This window comes from Oncorhynchus mykiss, chromosome 27 (assembly GCF_013265735.2).
Source record: "Oncorhynchus mykiss isolate Arlee chromosome 27, USDA_OmykA_1.1, whole genome shotgun sequence".
Lineage (NCBI taxonomy): Eukaryota > Metazoa > Chordata > Actinopteri > Salmoniformes > Salmonidae > Oncorhynchus > Oncorhynchus mykiss.
In genome coordinates, this window is record NC_048591.1 from 19,793,250 (window position 1) to 19,813,693 (window position 20,444).

The 20,444-nt window shown below is 45.5% G+C and overlaps 1 protein-coding gene across 38 annotated transcripts in view; it reads right to left on the reverse strand.

The window, feature by feature from the left end:
* LOC110507708 (elastin) overlaps nucleotides 1-20,444 on the reverse strand; it is a 118,147-nt gene that overhangs the window by 67,056 nt on the left and 30,647 nt on the right. For all 38 annotated transcript variants that reach the window (XM_036965341.1, XM_036965358.1, XM_036965357.1 and 35 more), the window contains exons 6-11: nucleotides 9,480-9,617; nucleotides 8,596-8,628; nucleotides 6,611-6,697; nucleotides 6,469-6,516; nucleotides 6,232-6,294; nucleotides 5,936-6,046 (exon numbers count right to left, since the gene is read on the reverse strand). In XM_036965341.1, the coding sequence (XP_036821236.1) occupies nucleotides 5,936-6,046; nucleotides 6,232-6,294; nucleotides 6,469-6,516; nucleotides 6,611-6,697; nucleotides 8,596-8,628; nucleotides 9,480-9,617 (480 nt within the window). The remainder of the gene's footprint in view (nucleotides 1-5,935; nucleotides 6,047-6,231; nucleotides 6,295-6,468; nucleotides 6,517-6,610; nucleotides 6,698-8,595; nucleotides 8,629-9,479; nucleotides 9,618-20,444) is intronic.

Genomic DNA, 20,444 nt, shown 5'->3' on the forward strand with positions numbered 1-20,444 from the left:
GGAATGCAAATAAGTTGTAATTTTGCAACTGTGTAAAAAGTAAATATGTTTTTGTTTGGTTATCTTTTGGAAATTGTAGAAATAAAATATTTCCCTTCTTCAGAAGTTCCAGCTAGGCAGGCAAACGTTAGTTAGCTAATGAATTTGCTAGCTATCATACAGTAGGCATATATTAATAATTCTATATTTAATATAAGTAGACATGCACTCAATTGATATAAAGCACCCTCAAGACACCAGTGGCTGAAAACACAATCATCGCTGCATGAACGAGTGACGAATTTCCAGCCAAGGGTGTCCATAAAAATCATTCCTTCCACCCTCGCCCCTTGCCCTGCAAGTGTATACTCGTCAGACGTCATGATACTTCATCAGAAGTGTTCACTTAATTTGAGGGACGAGGTGATAGGGTGTGCTTATAAGTGTTTGGACCGTAGCCCCGTTATGATTCACTATATTGGATCACTCCAATATTTTGGTATCACTCCGCGGCGGAGGGATACATCCGAGGTGTGGATTTACAGATTCACTCCCGTGTGTCACGGCTGTGTCACGGCTGGGGTCCGCCCCTATATATAGACAAGATGGTTGCAATACACGCCATAAGGCGCTGTTTTATGCTTGGATATTAAACCGGCTAGGTAATATTGCAGTTGGCGTAAAACAAAAACATATAAATCAAATCCATTACCTGGTTTCTGTGTTGCAGAGGTACTGGGTTATTTATCCATTACCCGGTTGAATTCCTCCAAGCGGGTCAAAACATAGCTCTCCCAGGGCGTCGGACCCCTGCTTCATGGTCTTGTTGGCTTGGCTGAGCTCATGGCTTCCCTTTGTGACAGGTGTGATGGGGGCATCCCCCTGGGGATCCACATACCTTGTCTATGCACGGCCTGGGTTTGAGCCATGCGGAGAGGGTGGTGGAGAGCTCTCCTGTTTTGTGTGGTGTTCTCAGAACGCCTGCACCTGTTACGATTGGAGGCAGGCACGGACTCAGGCTGGGGACGAGCTTACTCCTTCAGGAGAGGTGCAGCAGCGAGCTGTTAGTCCCTCTACTGGGCCCAGTACCCCTCGCAGGAAGAGTGGCCGGAGCCGTCACGGGCAGAGCCCATCTGCTGCCAGTCCTGGATGGGGGCATGACTCGGACCGCTGGGACCACCTTGAATGGAGGGTGCATGCCCTGCTTCAGGAGGTTGATAGCTTCGACAGCGACGACAGCTGTTCCCTGTTGGCCAGTGATAGGCTGTTCCTGGGGGACGATGCTGGCACTGTTCACCACCGTGAGCGGGGCTACCAGGCTGACAGGCCATCAGAAGCCGCCAGCAGGGCTTCATCGCCCCAGCGGCTCGAGAGGCTATGAGGAGCCTACTCACTTGGGTAGCCACTGCACTGGACATCAACTGGTGGAGAGTGATGACTCGCCATCTGTTCCTATCTCTGCTGAGTTCCGCGAGGCCTTGCAGGAGAGCTGGGCCTCTGCCAGGGCGGAACCCGCAACTTTGCGGACTTGAAAGCTACATATGGGCCCCTCTGCTCTCTTGGCCACCTTACCAACATAGCCATGCTGCTGCAGGCCTACCTACAGACTCTGTTTTCCCGGCTGCAGGAGGGCACATAGGAGCTCCTCCGGGAAGAGATGGAGGTCTCTCGCCTGCTCCTCTCTCTGTCTTCAAGCGACGTAATTTTATCCCGCAGTTGCTTCACTGCATCTCGGCAGGTGGCTATGTCGTCTGTAGTAGTCCTGGCGCTAACCTGCATCTCATCACAACGCCACTCCAGAGATTTGCATGTGACAGATTGGCTGGCAATGTCGTTTGAGAGTTTTAAGATAGATGTGTTGGAGGCTTCCACCATATACTTGAGTGATTTAATTTATCCTGAAAGCAGTTCCTCCAGGGATTCCTTAACTGCTTGTTTGACCATTGTCTGCATCAAAGTTTGTTGTTGATTCAGAACATTCAATATGGCGGCGTTGGATGTATCCTCACTGGTATTTTTATTTTCTATTTATTTTTCCTCTGTGGATCAGCTTTAATATTGTGGATAGATTGTTACTTCCATCAATGTAATTGTCTGCATCATTTCCAATCCCCCATATATTATTTTGGTAAATATATACACTACCATTCAAAAGTTTGGGGTCACTTAGAAATGTCCTTGTTTTTGAAAGAAAAGCATTTTTTTGTCCATTAAAATAGCATCAAATTGATCAGAAATACAGTGTAGACATTGTTAATGTTGTAAATTACTATTGTAGCTGGAAACGGCAGATTATTTATGGGATGTCTACATAGGCATACAGAGGCCCATTATCAGCAATCATCACTCCTGTGTTCCAATGGCACGTTGTGTTTGCTAATCCAAGTTTATCATTTTAAAAGGCTAATTGATCATTAGAAAACCCTTTTGAAATTGTTAGCACAGCTGAAAACTGTTGATCTGATTAAAGAAGCAATAAAACTGGCCTTCTTTAGACTAGTTGAGTATCTGGAGCATCAGCATTTGTCAGTTCGATTACAGACTCTAAATGGCCAGAAACAAGACCTTTCTTCTGAAACTCGTCAGTCTATTCTTGTTCTGAGAAATGAAGGCTATTCCATGAGAGAAATTGGCAAGAAACTGAAGATCTCGTACAATGCTGTGTACTACTCCCTTCACAGAACAGCACAAACGGTCTCTAACCAGAATATAAAAAGGAGTGGGAGGCCCCCGGTTCCCAACTGAGCAAGAGGATAAGTACATTAGTGTCTAGTTTGAGAAACAGACACCTCACAAGTCCTCAACTGGCAGCTTCATTAAATGGTAACCGCAAAACACCAGTCTCAATGTCAACAGTGAAGAGGCGACTCCAGGATGCTGGCCTTTTAGGCAGAGTTGGTAAGAAAAAGCCATATTTCAGACTGGCCAATAAAAATAAAAGGTTAAGATAGGCAAAATAACAGACACTGGACAGAGGAACTCTGCCAGTAGTGTATATACAGTGGGGCAAAAAAGTATTTAGTCAGCCAACAATTGTGCAAGTTCTCCCACTTAAAAAGATGAGGCCTGTAATTTTCATCATAGGTACACTTCAACTATGACAGACAAAATTAGAAAAAAAATCCAGAAAATCACATTGTAGGATTTTTAATGAATTTATTTGCAAATTATGGTGGAAAATAAGTATTTGGTCAATAACAAAAGTTTATCTCAATGCTTTGTTATATACCCTTTGTTGGCAATGACAGAGGTCAAACATTTTCTGTAAGTCTTCACAAGGTTTTCACACACTGTTGCTGGTATTTTGGCCCATTACTCCATGCAGATCTCCTCTAGAGCAGTGACGTTTTGGGGCTGTTGCTGGGCAACACGGACTTTCAACTCCCTCCAAAGATTTTCTATGGGGTTGAGATCTGGAGACTGGCTAGGCCACTCCAGGACCTTGAAATGCTTCTTACGAAGCCACTCCTTCGTTGCCCGGGCGGTGTGGATCATTGTCATGCTGAAAGACCCAGCCACGTTTCATCTTCAATGCCCTTGCTGATGGAAGGATGTTTTCACTCAAAATCTCACGATACATGGCCCCATTCATTATTTCCTTTACACGGATCAGTCGTCCTGGTCCGTTTGCAGAAAAACAGACCCAAAGCATGATGTTTCCACCCCCATGCTTCACAGTAGGTATGGTGTTCTCAGCATTCTTTGTCCTCCAAACACGACGAGTTGAGTTTTTACCAAAAAGTTATATTTTGGTTTCATCTGACCATATGACATTCTCCCAATCTTCTTCTGGATCATCCAAATGCTCTCTAGCAAACTTCAGACGGGCCTGAACATGTACTGGCTTAAGCAGGGGGACACTTCTGGCACTGCAGGATTTGAGTCCCTGGCTGCGTAGTGTGTTACTGATGGTAGGCTTTGTTAATTTGGTCCCGGCTCTCTGCAGGTCATTCACTAGGTCCTCCCGTGTGGTTCTGGGATTTTTACTCACCGTTCTTGTGATCATTTTCACCCCACGGGGTGAGATCTTGCGTGGAGCCCCAGATCGAGGGAGATTATCAGTGGTCTTGTATGTCTTCCATTTCCTAATAATTGCTCCCACAGTTGATTTCTTCAAACCAAACTGCTTACCTATTGCAGAATCAGTCTTCCCAGCCTGGTGCAGGTCTACAATTTTGTTTCTGGTGTCCTTTGACAGCTCTTTGGTCTTGGCCATAGTGGAGTTTGGAGTGTGACTGTTTGAGGTTGTGGACAGGTGTCTTTTATACTGATAACAAGTTCAAACAGGTGCCATTAATACAGGTAACGAGTGGAGGACAGAGGAGCCTCTTAAAGAAGAAGTTACAGGTCTGTGAGAGCCAGAAATCTTGCTTGTTTGTAGGTGACCAAATACTTATTTTCCACCATAATTTGCAAATACATTCATTAAAAATCCTACAATGTGATTTTCTGGATTTTTTTTTCTCATTTTGTCTGTGGGAGAACTTGCACAATTGGTGGCTGAGTAAATACTTTTTTGCACCACTGTATATAACATTCTATTGATTGCAAGAATTTAGAATAATCGTTTAAATAGAAAAATGTTTTTTGAACTCGGCGTTGTCTCTGCGTTGTCTCTCAAGACTCTTCCCAACTATTTTGCAATTTATATGGCACAGCTGTCAATTTTTGGGGTCCATAAATTAAATTGGTATATGTTTTTATTTATCACAATTTTCTTCAACCATTTATGGTCTTTAATGCAGGGCCGACAGACAAGGTCCTTACTTTTTCCCCCTTCTACTTGCCTCTTCCATTTTTTGTGGTAATGCTGCAATTAGTTAGTTGTAATTTTGGGTAGAATACACATTTCCATATGTCTGCGTTAGCTGCATGTGTGACAACTCTATGTATGGTATCATTTACAAAAATGTTACCTTTTTTAAACATTTTATCTAAAAATATGTTTTTTAGTATATTTGAGTTCAACCACTATTTGTTGTATTATTTGTTCTGTCTTTTCAGGTGGATTAAAACTGAAATTGCAACAAACTTTCTAAGGCTTGTTTAACAAATAATGATATTTTGGAGATGATTTTGTTTTCGAACAACCAAAAGTGAGCAGTTGTAATCTGAATAAAGGGAAAAGGCCATTGAACATGGGGTAAGACATTCCTACTAATTTACTAGAGAACCATTTCGGATTTAAGTATACTTTTTGTATGACTGATGCCTTTAGTGAGAGGTCTAATGCTTTAATATTTAATCATCTATTCCCTCCGAATTCATATTTGTTGCATAAGTAGGCCCTTTTAATTTTGTCTGGCTTGCCATTCCAAATAAAATTGAATATTTTTTGTTCATATCATTTAAAAAGCAGGTGTTGGCAAAACCATAAGCAAATAGGTAAACTGATATGACTAAAGAGTTAATCAGGGTGATTTTTCCACAAATAGACAGGTATTTTCCTTTCCATGGTAGCAAGATCTTATCTATTTTTGCTAAATTTCTATAAAAATGTATTGGATTGAGAATTTCTTCCTTTCTATCCTCACTGGTATTAGTTGTCTCGGTGTCTTCCTTTGTTTGGGAGGCTTCCCTATACCTTAGTTGAGTGTCCTCAGCCGCGTAGGTCCATGTTATTAAGCATTTTGATGGTTCAAAGGTCAGTTTTCTGGAGTTTATTATGAATTTCGGACTTTTGAGACGGTACTCAGAACTATACGTGCATCTCTGACAAAAGGCCACCAGAAGTGTTATAGTTGTTTTTAAGTAACTAATGGAAGATTGCCACCTCCAGTTTACCTGCACGCGCCAAATGATAATACACTTGTTTTAACACTAGCTATGTGTCCATCTCTATAGATTCCATGATGGCAATGCAAAGACTCAAAAATGTAGCTTCATTATCAACATTTTAGCTGTGAATTGATAGTAGAAAATAAAGTAGTAGTCATTAAATTGTCCGATGACAAACCTTGTGTTTTGGGTGTTTTGAGTGGGTATCCATGGAATACTCCTGGCTGCATTGGTCCTCCATAACCAACACGACCCGAGCCTCCTGGTCCCTGTTGTCCTCCACCTGGCACTGTAGAGGACAAATCATATCAGACAGACAGACAGACAGGTGACAGACAGGCAGGCAGAAAGACAGACAGACAAGACATGAAAACAATGTGATCTGTAGATGCATGCATGTTACAAGTATCCCAATCAAATGTCATGTCATCAAATATGTTATTGCATGTTTTATTAAAAGCATGATTGACTTACATGATTTGGGATTGAGTCCGTTCCCAGTGGCCACACCGGGCAACACTCCACGACCACCAAACCCTGCAGATATGAAAAGGGGATCAGATAATTAGCAAATGAATGGATATCACAGCATGCAAATCCCTGAGTTACATCAACCTGTATTAAATCCATGAAGGGAGGATATGGTTAAACATTATTTGATATAATGTGATTTATGTGGGTTTGACTTTCAGAGAAAGAGAATAGGCACACCTTGTCCTGGCACCTGGCCACCTTGGTAAAGTCCAGGCACCCCCACACCTGCAAAGACCAATGCAATCAATGATTTTATACGGCATCCAATAGCATTCATCATATTTTGTACACGTGCATAGTTATATAAACACTCACTCACCTGGTACTCCTCCTTTTGGAGCCTTTCCTTTTCCGGCACCTGGTCCCAGCCCACCTCCAGGTTGGCCAGTCTGAGGAAAAGCAGGGGCTGAAAGAGACACATAGTAGAGACATTACATACTATAGTAACAACTAATCACATACTAGTGAGTCCCGCGTCAATATTGTGAATCAGCATAGCTAGTGTACATTACACTTCTAGAGGATAATGATAAAACATTGAACATTGTCAAGAGAAAAGGTAGGACTGGATGGCATGATTTCAGCTTTGTGTGTGTCTCTTATTTCCTACGGGCACTGCAGCTCCTGTTCCTGCACCTTCAGGTCCCCTTGAGTTTGTCATCATCATCATCATCATCATCATCATCATCATCATCACAGTGATCAAAGAATGTGGACAATGCAAATGTTTATCCAGAGTTGTTCTGAGAGGCAGAGAGGCTCTATGGCACTCTATTCTGTGTAAAGTGCACAACGTTTGACCAGGGCCCATAGGGCTCTGGTCTAAAGTAGTACACTATGTAGGGAATAGGGTGCCATTTGGGACACAGACCACAATAATGCATGGTATTTGTCTTGCCTCATCAAATGCTTCATTTCTTTGGCTCTTTGGTTATCCCCTACGCAGGAAATTAGCTGTCAGCTCTGGCTCTTGAGGGCTTGGCAGTCGGGATAAAAGTTTTAATTTATTTGTTTAACCTTCTCTTTCTATATTAAAATCCACCAATCCTTCTCTCCAAGGAACAGACATTACGCAGTGCCTTTTGTATGCGGTGAACGAACGAAGGGATTCAGAGAAACAAGGGAAGACTGGCAACAGAGAGAATGGAGAGGAATGCTGCTGTTCTCACTGAAAGGGGTTTGGATGGAATGGGATTGTTTTGTTGGAATGCCATGAAAAGAGTCAAGATAGGGTTGAGGAGCATTGCACGAGCTGTATCGGCCTGTGACTGAGGGCCTTGTCAACTGCCAACCAATATTTAAACACAGGCTCTTTGCCATAATGCTAGGCCATGATACCCTTCATTGAACATACTCTAATAGGCTGACCACACCGCTCGCGTCGCGTGCACGAGCGTTGCAAAATACATTTTGAAATCTGTCATTCAATTATTGCACCCACACTGCTCGCGCACGTCAACGAGCGTCTGCGTTGCCAAGGGCTAAAATAGAATTCCTTTCTATTTCTGATGCAGATCGCGCTGCAAGTCCTGCCTCTCCCATCTCCTCATTGGTTTATTGAATCAGGTACCTACGTGCCATCTCCTCATTGGTTATACCCACGTGGGTGATTGAAAGACGAACTGTGTTGCCAGTTGGTGTAGTAATACTATAAAAGTTTAGATGCCAATCACCATATAAGTTCAAAGATGAAAAAGCCTGGAAGGAGGAGAGATGACTAGAAACGATTTGGTTGACCGTTTTATGTGTGGATTAATTGTCGGAGTAGAGGACCTTGTGCATTTCAGGTAAAATAACAACTCAATGTTTATATCCCAGGACAAATTAGCTAGCAACAGCAAACTAGCTAAATATGACAAATTAGCTAGCAAGTGCAAGCTAACTAGCTAAATTGCCATAAATGTTTAATGCTTTTCGACCTGTCCCCAAATTAATATAATTGGTTCAGAGTTTGTTTTGATATTTTAACCTGCGTGTCCTGATCACGTTTTGGTGTGGGGGAACAAAATAAATGAATGCACGATGGCGCACACGTGCAGCCGGTTTGGGTTCCATGTAAAACAACGTAGTTCAGGCAATATTGTTTAATATTAACAATCTACACCAATCTATAAATCATGTCAAAAGTTTGGATGCAATTGATGTGACATTTTTTCTCACAGCATGTGAGCACACAAACCTATATAAGTTATTGAAAGCTGTACAGTTCGAGAGTGTTAGATCACTAGTTCTAAAATGGCTGCTGCGACTAGGATTTCAATTTCAGTTCACCCTGGGTGCTAACATGGTGCCCATGCCACTCACCAAGACCTGGCTGTAATCCACCACCGCCATAGCCTGTAGAGAAACACAGAAACAAAATGTAGGTTGGTTTATAGTTTGTTGTGATTTATGTGTGTTTGGTTGTTTTATAGCTTTACACAACACAGATAAATCCATAGCAACATTATTGAATGGCAATAAAATGTTTGTTTTTTATACAAAACATCTTACCTAGCTATCTAAAGATGAAAGCACTAATTGTAAGTCACTCTGGATAAGAGTGTCTGCTAAATGGCTAAAACGTAAATTGCAATACTATCACGTAGACAAATGCTGGTCCATCCCTCCCGGAGGACAATGCCTCAGGACTACCTGGCCTGATGACTGGTTGCTGTCCCCAGTCCACCTGGTCGTGATGCTGCGCCAGTTTCAACTGTTCTGCCTGTGACTATGGAACACTGACCTGATCACCTGACGTGCTACCATCTCTACCGCACCTGCTGTCTCTAACTCTGAATGCTCTGCTATGAAAAGCCAACTGACATTTACTCCTGAGGTGCTGACATGTTTCACCCTCTACAACCACTGTGATTATTATTATTTGACCCTGCTGGTCATCTATGAACGTTTGAACAACTTGGCCATGTACTGTTATAATCTCCACCCGGCACAGACAGAAGAGGACTGGCCACCCTTCAGAGCCTGGTTCCTCTCCAGATTTCTTCCTAGGTTCCTGCCTTTCTAGGGAGCTTTTCCTAGCCACCCGGTCTTCTACATCTGCATTGCTTGCTGTTTGGGGTTTTAGGCTGGGTTGCTGTATAGCACTTTGTGACATCTGCTGATGTAAAAAGGGCTTTATAAATACATTTGATTGATTGATTGATAGAGAAGCATGGATTTGAAAATGTCTTCTGTCTGTACAGTACCTGGTTGTAGTCCACCTCCTGCCCCATAGCCTGGCTTGGGTCCTGCCTTCTGTCCCAGCCCACCTCCAGGGAAGTAGCCCCCAGCACCACCTCCTCCATACGGCGAGCCTCCATACGGCGAGCCTCCTCCATAACCAGCTGAGGAGAGGGGAGAGAAGCCATGTGTGGTTATTAATCCAACCCAGTATTAGTGAACATAATTTCAGATCCACATGAAGTGCGTAGGTTGTGCACAGAAAATAGAGGTTTGACTTGGTTGTATATAGTAGGTCTCAAGGAGTGCTGGTGGTGGTAATGTCAGATTGTGCCTACTAGAGGGAGTCAGAGGCTGAGAGAGGAACAGCTAATCTCTAGTGGCTGCTGCAGCAACAGGTTTTTGGCATGCTGCAACAGTCTCTATGGGGATAAAAATGTATTCTTCCCACATGGTAATCATACATAAATTAAGTCATATTCCAGCTTGGGTTTCTTATTGTTGACAAGAACAGCGGGAGAGAAGAGGGGAAAAGGAGGGTAGAGAGGAGGCAGATGATTCCGGACATGGCCCAGCTGTCCGCGGACAGCAGTGGAGAGAGAGAAGAGAGGCGAGGAGGAATGCAAAGGGGTAGCGATAGAACAAGACAGGGTTTCATCCTCTAGTCAAAACAATTGTGGGCAACGTCCTGCCAAGGCCTTGACATCCCCACCACACTAAGCTAGGTCCTCCAGATCTCCTCCTATCCGTGCTCCACCTCCCGTTGCTCAACCAACAGCTGACACGTGGTGATGAGAGTAGAGAAAGAGGAGGAAGAGGCGAGACAGACGCTAAGCTAAACAGCCTCGTACTAATCCACCTCCTTTAAACCTTTTCATTCCATTGCTCAACCAACGACATTCTTAGAAACAAGGAGGTGATGAGGAGGAGGCAGCACAGGGCTGAGGAAGAGGCAAAACCAGGTCGTTCATTAGTCTAAATGGTACAGTACACTCCCTTGGCCTGGGGTTGGACAGCCAGTCTATCTCAAAGCTGTTGGTTTTTCATAGCTCTCAGAGGAGACAAAAGACCAGCACAGAGGGTTGGAATGTCTCACTGGCAGCTCTCTGTTTAGGAGAGGAGCACGGGCCAGTCTGAGGTATGTGTGTGTGTGAGAGAGAGACACACACACATTCTCTCTCTTTCTCTTTGGCTGTGTGAGACTCGCTTAGCGCTCAGGGTTGACCGCCACCTGCTACGCTGCTCTGAACCCTCTGATCACAGACCAGGAGACGAAAGGCAGACACCACCAACCCTTCCTGTTAGGGAACACTGTGTGTGTGTGTGTGTGTGTGTGTGTGTGTGTGAGCAAGAGAAAGCGAGAGAGAGCATCATTACAACACTGTATATATGACATTTGAAATGCATTTTTCTTTTGGAACTTTTGTGAGTGTAATGTTTACTATTCATTTTGTATTGTTTATTTCACTTTTGTTTATTATCTATTTCACTTGCTTTGGCAATGTAAACATTTGTTTCTCATGCCAATAAAGCCCCTTAAATTGAAATTGAGAGAGAGAGAGCACGAGAGAGAGGGGGGAAGGCAAGGAGAAAGAGAAGAAAGAAAGAAAGAGTGGGCAGACTCTCACACCAGGTTCAAAGACAGTAGAGACAGCAAGGCCTTCCCAGTCACCACAGGACTCCATTTTTTTCTGGCTCCAACATCACTGGATCTCACTTGTATAAAACAGCTGAAAGGGAAGCTACTCTACAGTAACTGTAATGCCCTCAAAGTCATGTATTTTTCTCTTTAAGAGAACATGCTCTGTCCGGACCATTGCTCACTGGCAACCCTCTACAAAATGTATCATCGAGACACATACGAGCTCAGTACAAAAGTTGTTTTAGTCATATTTACCCAAAGCTGTCAGCTCCAACAGGCAGGCCTTTGTCTGAGGCATAATATTACAGCATGTCAGTTCACACACATATGCCTGTCTTGGCTCACACATTAACTTGTTGGAAGCAAGTGTACTGCAAGACCCAAGTTTGTTTGCTGTAATGAACCGCACACATGGAAACTCCGTTGACCTGACCTTGACTAGCTGTGAAACACACTGTTTCTCCTCCAAGGTACTGTTATTTGATGTAAAGACATTCAATTAGCAGATTACTGACAGGTCACTATAGTGTACGTGAGACAAAATGGCTGTCTGTCTTGGTGAGACATGCAGAGCCATAGGGCTAATGGAAACCAAACCGGCAGTGGACCCGAGAGCGAGAGAAGCTGTGAAAAGGTCAAAGACATTAAATACAAGACAGATGGGACAGAAAAACAATCCTGCACAGCACAGGAGAGAGAGAGAGTGGCAGAGCCAGAAAATTATAAAGTGATAATAATGCAGTTTAATGCATCATACTTTCGCTCTGTTTGAATGACAAATTGGTCCAATGTCTATGTAGTATGTGATAGGTACATTGGACCAATTTGTCATTCAAACAGAGCGAAAGTATGATGCATTAAACTGCATTATTATCACTGTAGCTGGCCAGACAAACTGGCGAAACAAATGAGTGCTTTCAGGTCATCGATTCTGTTGCTACAGTATGGGTCATGTAACGGAGAACAGTGGGTCTGATTTCAATAGTGTTTCTAAAACGCTGTCCTATTCTCTCCTATCTGTTACCACATAGTTTAGGCAAGGCAATCCAACAATCAAGAGTTCTCGTCTGTCTGTCTGTCTCTGTCTCTGTCTCTCTCATCTAGTCTAGTCTGGTGATCGGGTCACAGCAGCTCTGCAGATCAGGCCTGTTGTGTTAAAAGGGGCAGGCAGAGGGAGGCAAACATGAGAAGGGAAAGAAAGATGGATCCACTCTCTCACTTCTAGCCTGTGATATCCCCCCTCTCCCGGAACCAGCTGGAGCTGGTGAAGAGTTTAATTTAAGAGAGTGGAGAATTCCATGGCAGCGTTCCTCGGTAACTGGCGGCAGGCAGGGCGGTGAGAGCGGAGAGCGAGACCTGGGATAGGAGCTTCAGAACTCCGGAATGCCCAGGAGATCTCTGGGACCTCTTCCTCGCTGTCTCTGTCTCCAGCGGAGTAGAATGACCTCACAAACATGACAAGAGTGTGAGACTGGAGTCATGGTAGATTATCGAGGCCAGAGATTATAAATGTAGAGCCAAACAGAGCTATAGGCTTCTACTTTTCCAGCCCTGGCTCTGTATGAGCATGTTGAGCAGCCCGATCGCTATAGAATAGCTAGAGAATGTGGAAGGATGTGGATAGATGATACGGTAGGATAACCAGGCTTACAGTCAGCCATGATCTAAAACCAACACTAGTAATGACACAGTCTGAGATTGTCCTCTGATGTTCTGATAAGATGTGAGTCTGAAATCATTTGGATGTCTATTACATTAAAGCTACAATCTGCTCTCATGTCCTTGGAGAATCTGTGGTTAGCTGTGACTGACAGGTGGACTCCAGCCCCCAGCCTCAGGTGTGGACTGATGTAAAATTCCACTTTATAGGCACATTACACATCATAATAGATGTCTTGCGCTGTCATTACAGCCGATGGTATCAGTAATCAAATGATCATGATGTAGGATGATGTAGTGGGTATGGTGCATTCTAGCGCACAATGAAGGACAAGGAAGAGTGACGTTAGGTACAAGCGGTGATTCCAGATGGTGTGAGTGGGACACCCCGTAGCTCCCCCATCATCTCTCTTCCCACCCCCCTTCTCTCCTCCTTAATCCCCCTTTCTCTCCCTCTGGTGAACTCCCCTGCTCCTTGTCACTTCCAGGTTCTCCAAGCTGTCAGTCATGAAGAAGCTATGTGGAGCGGATCTAAGAGGCATGCTGGATTGATTAAACACACACGCACACACACACACTACCCTGGTCGGTGACAACAAGCCAGGCTCTTAGTTGGCGGTGAGCCCTTCGTTTTCTCCTTCCTTTCCATGGAGATGTCCCAAAGCCATGTCCCTGCCAGAGGACCCCAAGTACTGAACTGTCAGGGAGTTTTGGCTTCTACAAACAGGCCAGGGTGGTGGTGGTTTCAGACCCAGGGCTCTGGGCATCTCTCATTCAGTTTATGTCTATGCCTTAAGCCAGTGTTTAGGCCCAAATGAATGGAATAAAAGCTGGAGGAATTGGAGGCATTTTTTTGGACCCCCAAGCCTATTTTCTGGTTATTTACATTTGGTCGTTATAAGAATTGGTCCAGGTTCGGATTTGTTTGTCCTGCGGTTGATGTATACTCTGTGCCGAGCCTGGCAGTGACACACGTGTTTGCATAAACTAGCTAATACCCACCCAAATACACCAAGACACACATTTACACACACACTCTGAGGGGGCGAGCAGCTCTTTCGGAATGCTCCAATTTACAGGCTGTTGTAAAACGATCCATTGTACTTATGTGGATTACAGAGAAGCCACCGGGCCAAGCCTAGCCCTGCCTAGTGACATTCACTCGCTCACACACAAACACACACACTTACATATAAACTTTCACGCCAGCACCGCCTGCTTTTAACTAACCTTCCCACCAAACCTCCATCCTCCATTTCACCATGACAACATCTGTCTAATCACATGCCTTCATGTAAAGAAGTTATTACACTTGATTACCGTTTCGCTCATTCACACAGAGCTGCGTGAGTCATGAGTCATGACATATCCACTCATTGAGTTTGCGATGAATGACATCATTGTTTATGCCACAATTCATATAGTATGTCACCCCGTTGCTCTTTTCCCATTCAAACAGACCACACAGCCTCCTGCTCTCCCCCTTTTTTTTTAGCTCTCCTCAGACTTTCTTTAGGCTCTGTACAGGAGAGAGTAAGAGGTTCTGACGTGCCTCTATCCTGGTACGTTTTCATCCTGGTCCAAAGGAATCAAATCAAATCAAATGTATTTATATAGCCCTTCGTGCATCAGCTGATATCTCAAAGTGCTGTACAGAAATGCCAGGAATGCCATAGTTGCTGTGCCAGGGCTGAGCACTGCAATAATATCATAATAAACAGGTAGATGTGTTGGCCAGTATGAGAGATGGGTCTAGGGATATACAGTAGTATACTCCTGAGATATTATTATGACCCATCTCTCATACTGGGTAGCGTGGCCGACCAGTCTAAGGCACTGGATTAATGCTCCAGTCTCTACGGAGGTGTGGGTTCAAATCCCACTGCCACGATCTAGGGGCGGCAGGTAGCCTGGCGGGTAGGAATGTTGGGCCAGTAACTGAAAGGTGATAACATCAAGTTAAATTATCTAGTTTAACTATGATTGATTCATAACATGCTTATTCCAGGCTCCATTGTCTTGCACTTTGTTGATGAGCTAACAGAAGACTCAGGCCTGTGGTTTAGGGCTCTATTTAATCTGGATCGCTGAAGCATTAAAGATTGTGCGATAGAAATGCAAAGGTTATTTCTGATTGAGCTGACATATACACTGTAACGTTGAACTTCAGCGATACGGATTGAATAGAGCCCCTAGTCTGACAGTGACTGTTACCGAGGTCGTTCCAGTGACAATTTAGCTTAATGAACGTCTGGGGAAATGGGAGCAGAGAGATTTCTCCATCTCTGCATAAACAACACTTACGCTGCTCGGCCAGATGGATGTGGAGAGTGCTGCTCGCTTCAGACCAGAGCCACTGGCAGACAATGTGCAGGGGATAGGTTGGGGCTGCACAGACAGACACACTGGCAGGGGTAGGAGAGGGGGAGGGGAGGGAAACAGTAAAGGCAGGGGAGAGGGCTGCTCGCTCCAGACCCACTGGCAGCAAACCGTAAAGACTTGGGAGAGGTGGAGGCTTCAGTCCAGAACCCCTGGCAGACTGTGCATGGGAGAGAGGTTGAGGAGACTTGGCCAGGAGACACATGGGGAGAGTCATCTTCCACTGACCGCAAACTGCTAATAACTGTGAGAACATGGTCAGCACAACGAACAAGACCACAGGAACACAACTACAAAGAGACCATCATGAGAACACAGCTGGTACTGAATATAGTAACTTGTAGCACAAGGAAGTCAACTTTTGTCATAATCCAGCATTCAGTTTCATCTTTAAGATACATTAAAGCAACAGATAAAATTCAGTGAGAAAACTCATCAGAATCGATAGTCCTCTGAATTAAAAGTCCATCTTACTGGGGCTGGACACAGTGGACTCATTCACAAGGATAACAAACAACTTTTGAAATATTTTTTTTACTCATTTATTAAAATGTTCAACGACATCACCCCTGCACAGACCCACATGCTCCCACCGCCTCCATCTCCAGGGTCCAGCCCATTGTGTCTCTCCGCACCCTCATATGCCATGCCTTGAAACTTCTGACAGCCAACTTTCTAACTCTCTAACTAACAACAAACACAACTTGAGGGATGAAAAATATTGGGGCTATGTTCCCTTTTAAGCCTACTGATATGAAAATCTTGTCGTCTCTAGTATTGGCCTCAGTGTCTCAGGGCTGGAGGCCTGGCTCAAGTTCTGGCTGGTGGAAGGCCATTCCAGGAAAAGATAAATAGGGAATGGGGGATGAGGGGAGGGGAGCGGTGGGAGAGGATAGGGAGGTGATGAGAGGGGAAGGAGAAGCAGGGGGTGAGGAAAGGGCTCCTTTAAGGAGGGGACGGAGAGGGGATGGGGTGAGGAGGAGAGGGGAAGGAGGGGTGGGAAGGGTTGGTGGAGAGTAAGTAAGTACAAAGGGGTGAGGAGGGGAATGATGGGAGATAGGGCGAGGTAGGGCCTTCAGGGGGATGTGGTCTGTGACAGTGTGGCCAGGGTGTCTCTGACAAGATGGGCTCATTACACACCCTCAGGGGCCAAAGGCCATCAATGTGTTCCCAAACACGCACATTCCCTATGACAGCTCAGAGGACAGGTCTGAGCTCTGCTAATGTGAAAAATGTGCACCAGGAGACAAAGGATACATCCCAATTCCAATTATAGTGCACACTTTTGACCAGTGCACATAGGGCTCTAGTCAAAAGTGCCCATAGGGCTCTGGTCAAAAGTAGTGCACTATATGGGGAATAGTGTGCCATTTGGGAAGTAAACAAAGCCTAGCATCTCCCAGCTCGTTTTCTGTTGGCTAAGCACTCTCATCCTCAACTCTATTTCTCTCACTCACTTTCTTTTTCTTGGTTTGACTAATTTCTTTAATTTCTTTCTTACTCCCTATGTTATTTTCGTTATTCCGTTATTCTCTCATTTCTCTCTCTCAATCATCCCTCTATCTATGGAACAGCCCCCTGACTCACCTATTTCTGCTCTTTTGACCATATGATCACTCGGCTACACAGCTTATGCCCCCTGGACTGTTTCAATAACACTGTACCTCATTGTGTTTACCTGTCGGCCCCAGCCTCGAACTCAGGTCCTGTATGTACCTAACTGACCCGCTCTGCCCGTTCATCGCCATTTACCAAGTTGTTAATTTAGCTCTCCTGATCAACACCTGTGATTGCCTCATGCTTCTCTCTAATGTCAATATGCCTTGTCTACTGCTGTCTTGGCTAGTTTTTACTGTTTTATTTCACTGTAGAGCCTTCAGTCCCGCTCAAAATGTCTTGGATAGCTCTTTTGTCCCACCCCACACAAATGCAGAGACCTCACCTGGCTTAACTTGTCCCTCTAGAGACGAAACCTCTCTCATCGTCACTCAACGCCTAGATTTACCTCCACTGTACTCACATCCTACCATACCCTTGTCTGTACATTATGCCTTGAATCTATTCTACCATGCCCAGAAATCTGCTCCTTTTATTCACTGTCCCCAATGCACTAGACGACCAGTTCTTATAGCCTTTAGCCGTACCCTTATCCTATACCCCCTCTGTTCCTCTGGTGATGTAGAGGTTAACCCAGGCCGTGTAGCCACTAGTTCCACTCCTATTCCCCAGGCGCAATCATTTGTTGACTTCAGTAACCGTAAAAGCCTTGGTTTCATGCATGTTAACATCAGAAGCCTCCGCCCTAAGTTTTTTTGAATCACTGCTTTAGCACACTCCGCCAACCCTGATGTCCTAGCCGTGTCTGAATCCTGGCTTAGGAAGGTCACCAAAAATTCAAACATTTCCATTCCTAACTATAAAATGTTCCGCCAAGTTAGAACTGCCAAAGGGGAAGGAGTTGCAATCTACTGCAGAGATAGTCTGCAGAGTTCTGTCATGCTATCCAGGTCTGTGCCCACCTTTCCAGAAATAAGTCTCTCAATGTTGCCGCTTGTTATAGACCCCCCTCAGCCCCCAGCTGTGCCCTAGAAACCATATGTGAATTATTTGCCCCACATTTATCTTCAGAGTTTGTACTGTTAGGTGACCTAAACTGGGATAAGCTTAACACCCCGGCCGTCCTACAATTCAAGCTAGATATCGTCAATCTCACACAAATTATCATGGAACCTACCAGGTATAACCCTAAATCGGTAAACACGGGCACCATAGATATCATCCTGACCAACCTGCCCTCTAAATACACGTCTGCTGTCTTCAACCAGGATCTCAGCAATCACTGCCTCATTGCCTGCGTGCGTAATGGGTCCGCGGTCAAACGATCACCTCTCATCACTGTCAAAATCTCCCTAAAACACTTCAGCGAGCAGGCCTTTCTAATCGACCTGGCCCAGGTATCCTGGAAGGTTATTGACCTCATTCCGTCAGTAGAGGATGCCTGGTTATTCTTTAAAAGTGCTTTTCTCGCCATCTTAAATAAGCATGCCCCGTTCAAAAAAGGAACTAAGAACAGATATAGCCATTGGTTCACTCCAGACCTGACTGCCTTGACCAGCACAAAAACATCCTGTGGCGTACTGCATAAGCATCAAATAGCCCCCACGAAATGCAACTTTTCAGGGAAAAGCCCCCACGATATACACAAGCAGTTAGGAAAGCAAAGGCTAGCTTTTTCAAACAGAAATGTGCATCCTGTAGCAAAAACTCCAAAAAGTTCTGGGACACTGTAAAGTCCATGGAGAATAAGAGCACCTCCTCCCTGTGACCCACTGCATTGAGGCTAGGAAACACTGTCACCACCGATAAATCTACGATAATCGAGAATTTCAACATGCCTTTTTCTACGCCTGGCCATGCTTTCCACCTGGCTACCCCTACCCCGGTCAACAGCTCTGCACCCCCCGCAGCAACTTGCCCAAGCCTCGTTTCTCCTTCACCTAAATCCAGATAGCTGATGTTCTGAAAGAGCTGAAAAATCCCTACAAATCAGCTGGGCTAGACAATCTGGACCCTCTCTTTCTAAAATTATCTGCTGCAATTGCTGCAACCCCTAGCCTGTTCAACCTCTCTTTCGTAGTGTCTGAGATCCCTAAAGATTGGAAAGCTGCCGTGGTCATCCCCTTCTTCAAAGAGGGTGACACTCTAGACCTGTTACGGTGAGTGAATGAGGACCCAAAAGCGAATTAACTTAAACAGAGCTTCTTTAATAACCAAACATAGGTAGGCTCAGATAGACCGGCAGATTCCGACAGGACAGGACAAGGTTACAGCAAACATGACGATAGTCTGGTTCAGGCATGAAACACAACAAACAAGAATCCGACAAAGACAGGAGCAGAAACAGAGAGAGATATAGGGACCTAATCAGAGGGAAAAAGGGAACAGGTGGGAAAAGGGGTGGATGAGGTAGTCAGAGGAGACAAGGAACAGCTGGGGGAAAGCGGGGGAGAAAAGGTAACCTAATACGACCAGCAGAGGGAGACAGGGTGAAAGGAAAGGACAGAAAGACACAACATGACAATACATGACAGTACCCCCCCCACTCACCGAGCGCCTCCTGGCGCACTCGAGGAGGAAACCTGGCGGCAACGGAGGAAATCCTCGATCAGCGCACGGTCCAGCACGTCCCGAGAGGGAACCCAACTCCTCTCCTCAGGACCGTACCCCTCCCAATCTACGAGGTACTGGTGACCACGGCCCCGAGGACGCATGTCCAAAATCCTGCGGACCCTGTAGATGGGTGCGCCCTCGACAAGGATGGGGGGGGGGGGGGGGAGACGAGCGGGGGCGCGAAGAACGGGCTTGATACAGGAGACATGGAAGACCGGGTGGACGCGACGAAGGTATCGCGGAAGAAGAAGTCGAACTGCGACAGGATTAATGACCCGAGAAATACGGAACGGACCAATGAACCGCGGGGTCAACTTGCGAGAAGCCGTCTTAAGGGGAAGGTTCTGAGTGGAGAGCCAAACTCTCTGACCGCGACAATATCTAGGACTCTTAGTTCTACGCTTATTAGCAGCCCTCACAGTCTGCGTCCTATAACGGCAAAGTGCAGACCTGACCCTCTTCCAGGTGCGCTCGCAACGTTGGACAAAAGCCTGAGCGGAGGGGACGCTGGACTCGGCGAACTGAGATGAGAACAGCGGAGGCTGGTACCCGAGGCTACTCTGAAAAGGAGATAGCCCGGTCGCAGACGAAGGAAGCGAGTTGTGGGCGTATTCTGCCCAGGGGAGCTGTTCTGACCAAGACGCAGGGTTGCGAAAAGAAAGACTGCGTAAGATGCGACCAATAGTCTGATTGGCCCGTTCTGCTTGACCGTTAGACTGGGGGTGAAAGCCGGAAGAGAGACTGACGGAAGCCCCAATCAAACGGCAAAACTCCCTCCAAAATTGAGACGTGAATTGCGGACCTCTGTCCGAAACGACATCTGACGGAAGGCCATGAATTCTGAAAACATTCTCGATGATGATTTGTGCCGTCTCTTTAGCAGAAGGAAGCTTAGCAAGGGGAATGAAATGAGCCGCCTTAGAGAACCTATCGACAACCGTAAGAATAACAGTCTTCCCCGCTGACGAAGGCAGTCCGGTGACAAAATCTAAGGCGATGTGAGACCACGGTCGAGAGGGAATGGGAAGCGGCCTGAGACGGCCGGCAGGAGGAGAGTTACCGGACTTAGTCTGCGCGCAGACCGAACAAGCAGCCACGAAACGACGCGTGTCATGCTCCCGGGTGGGCCACCAAAAACGCT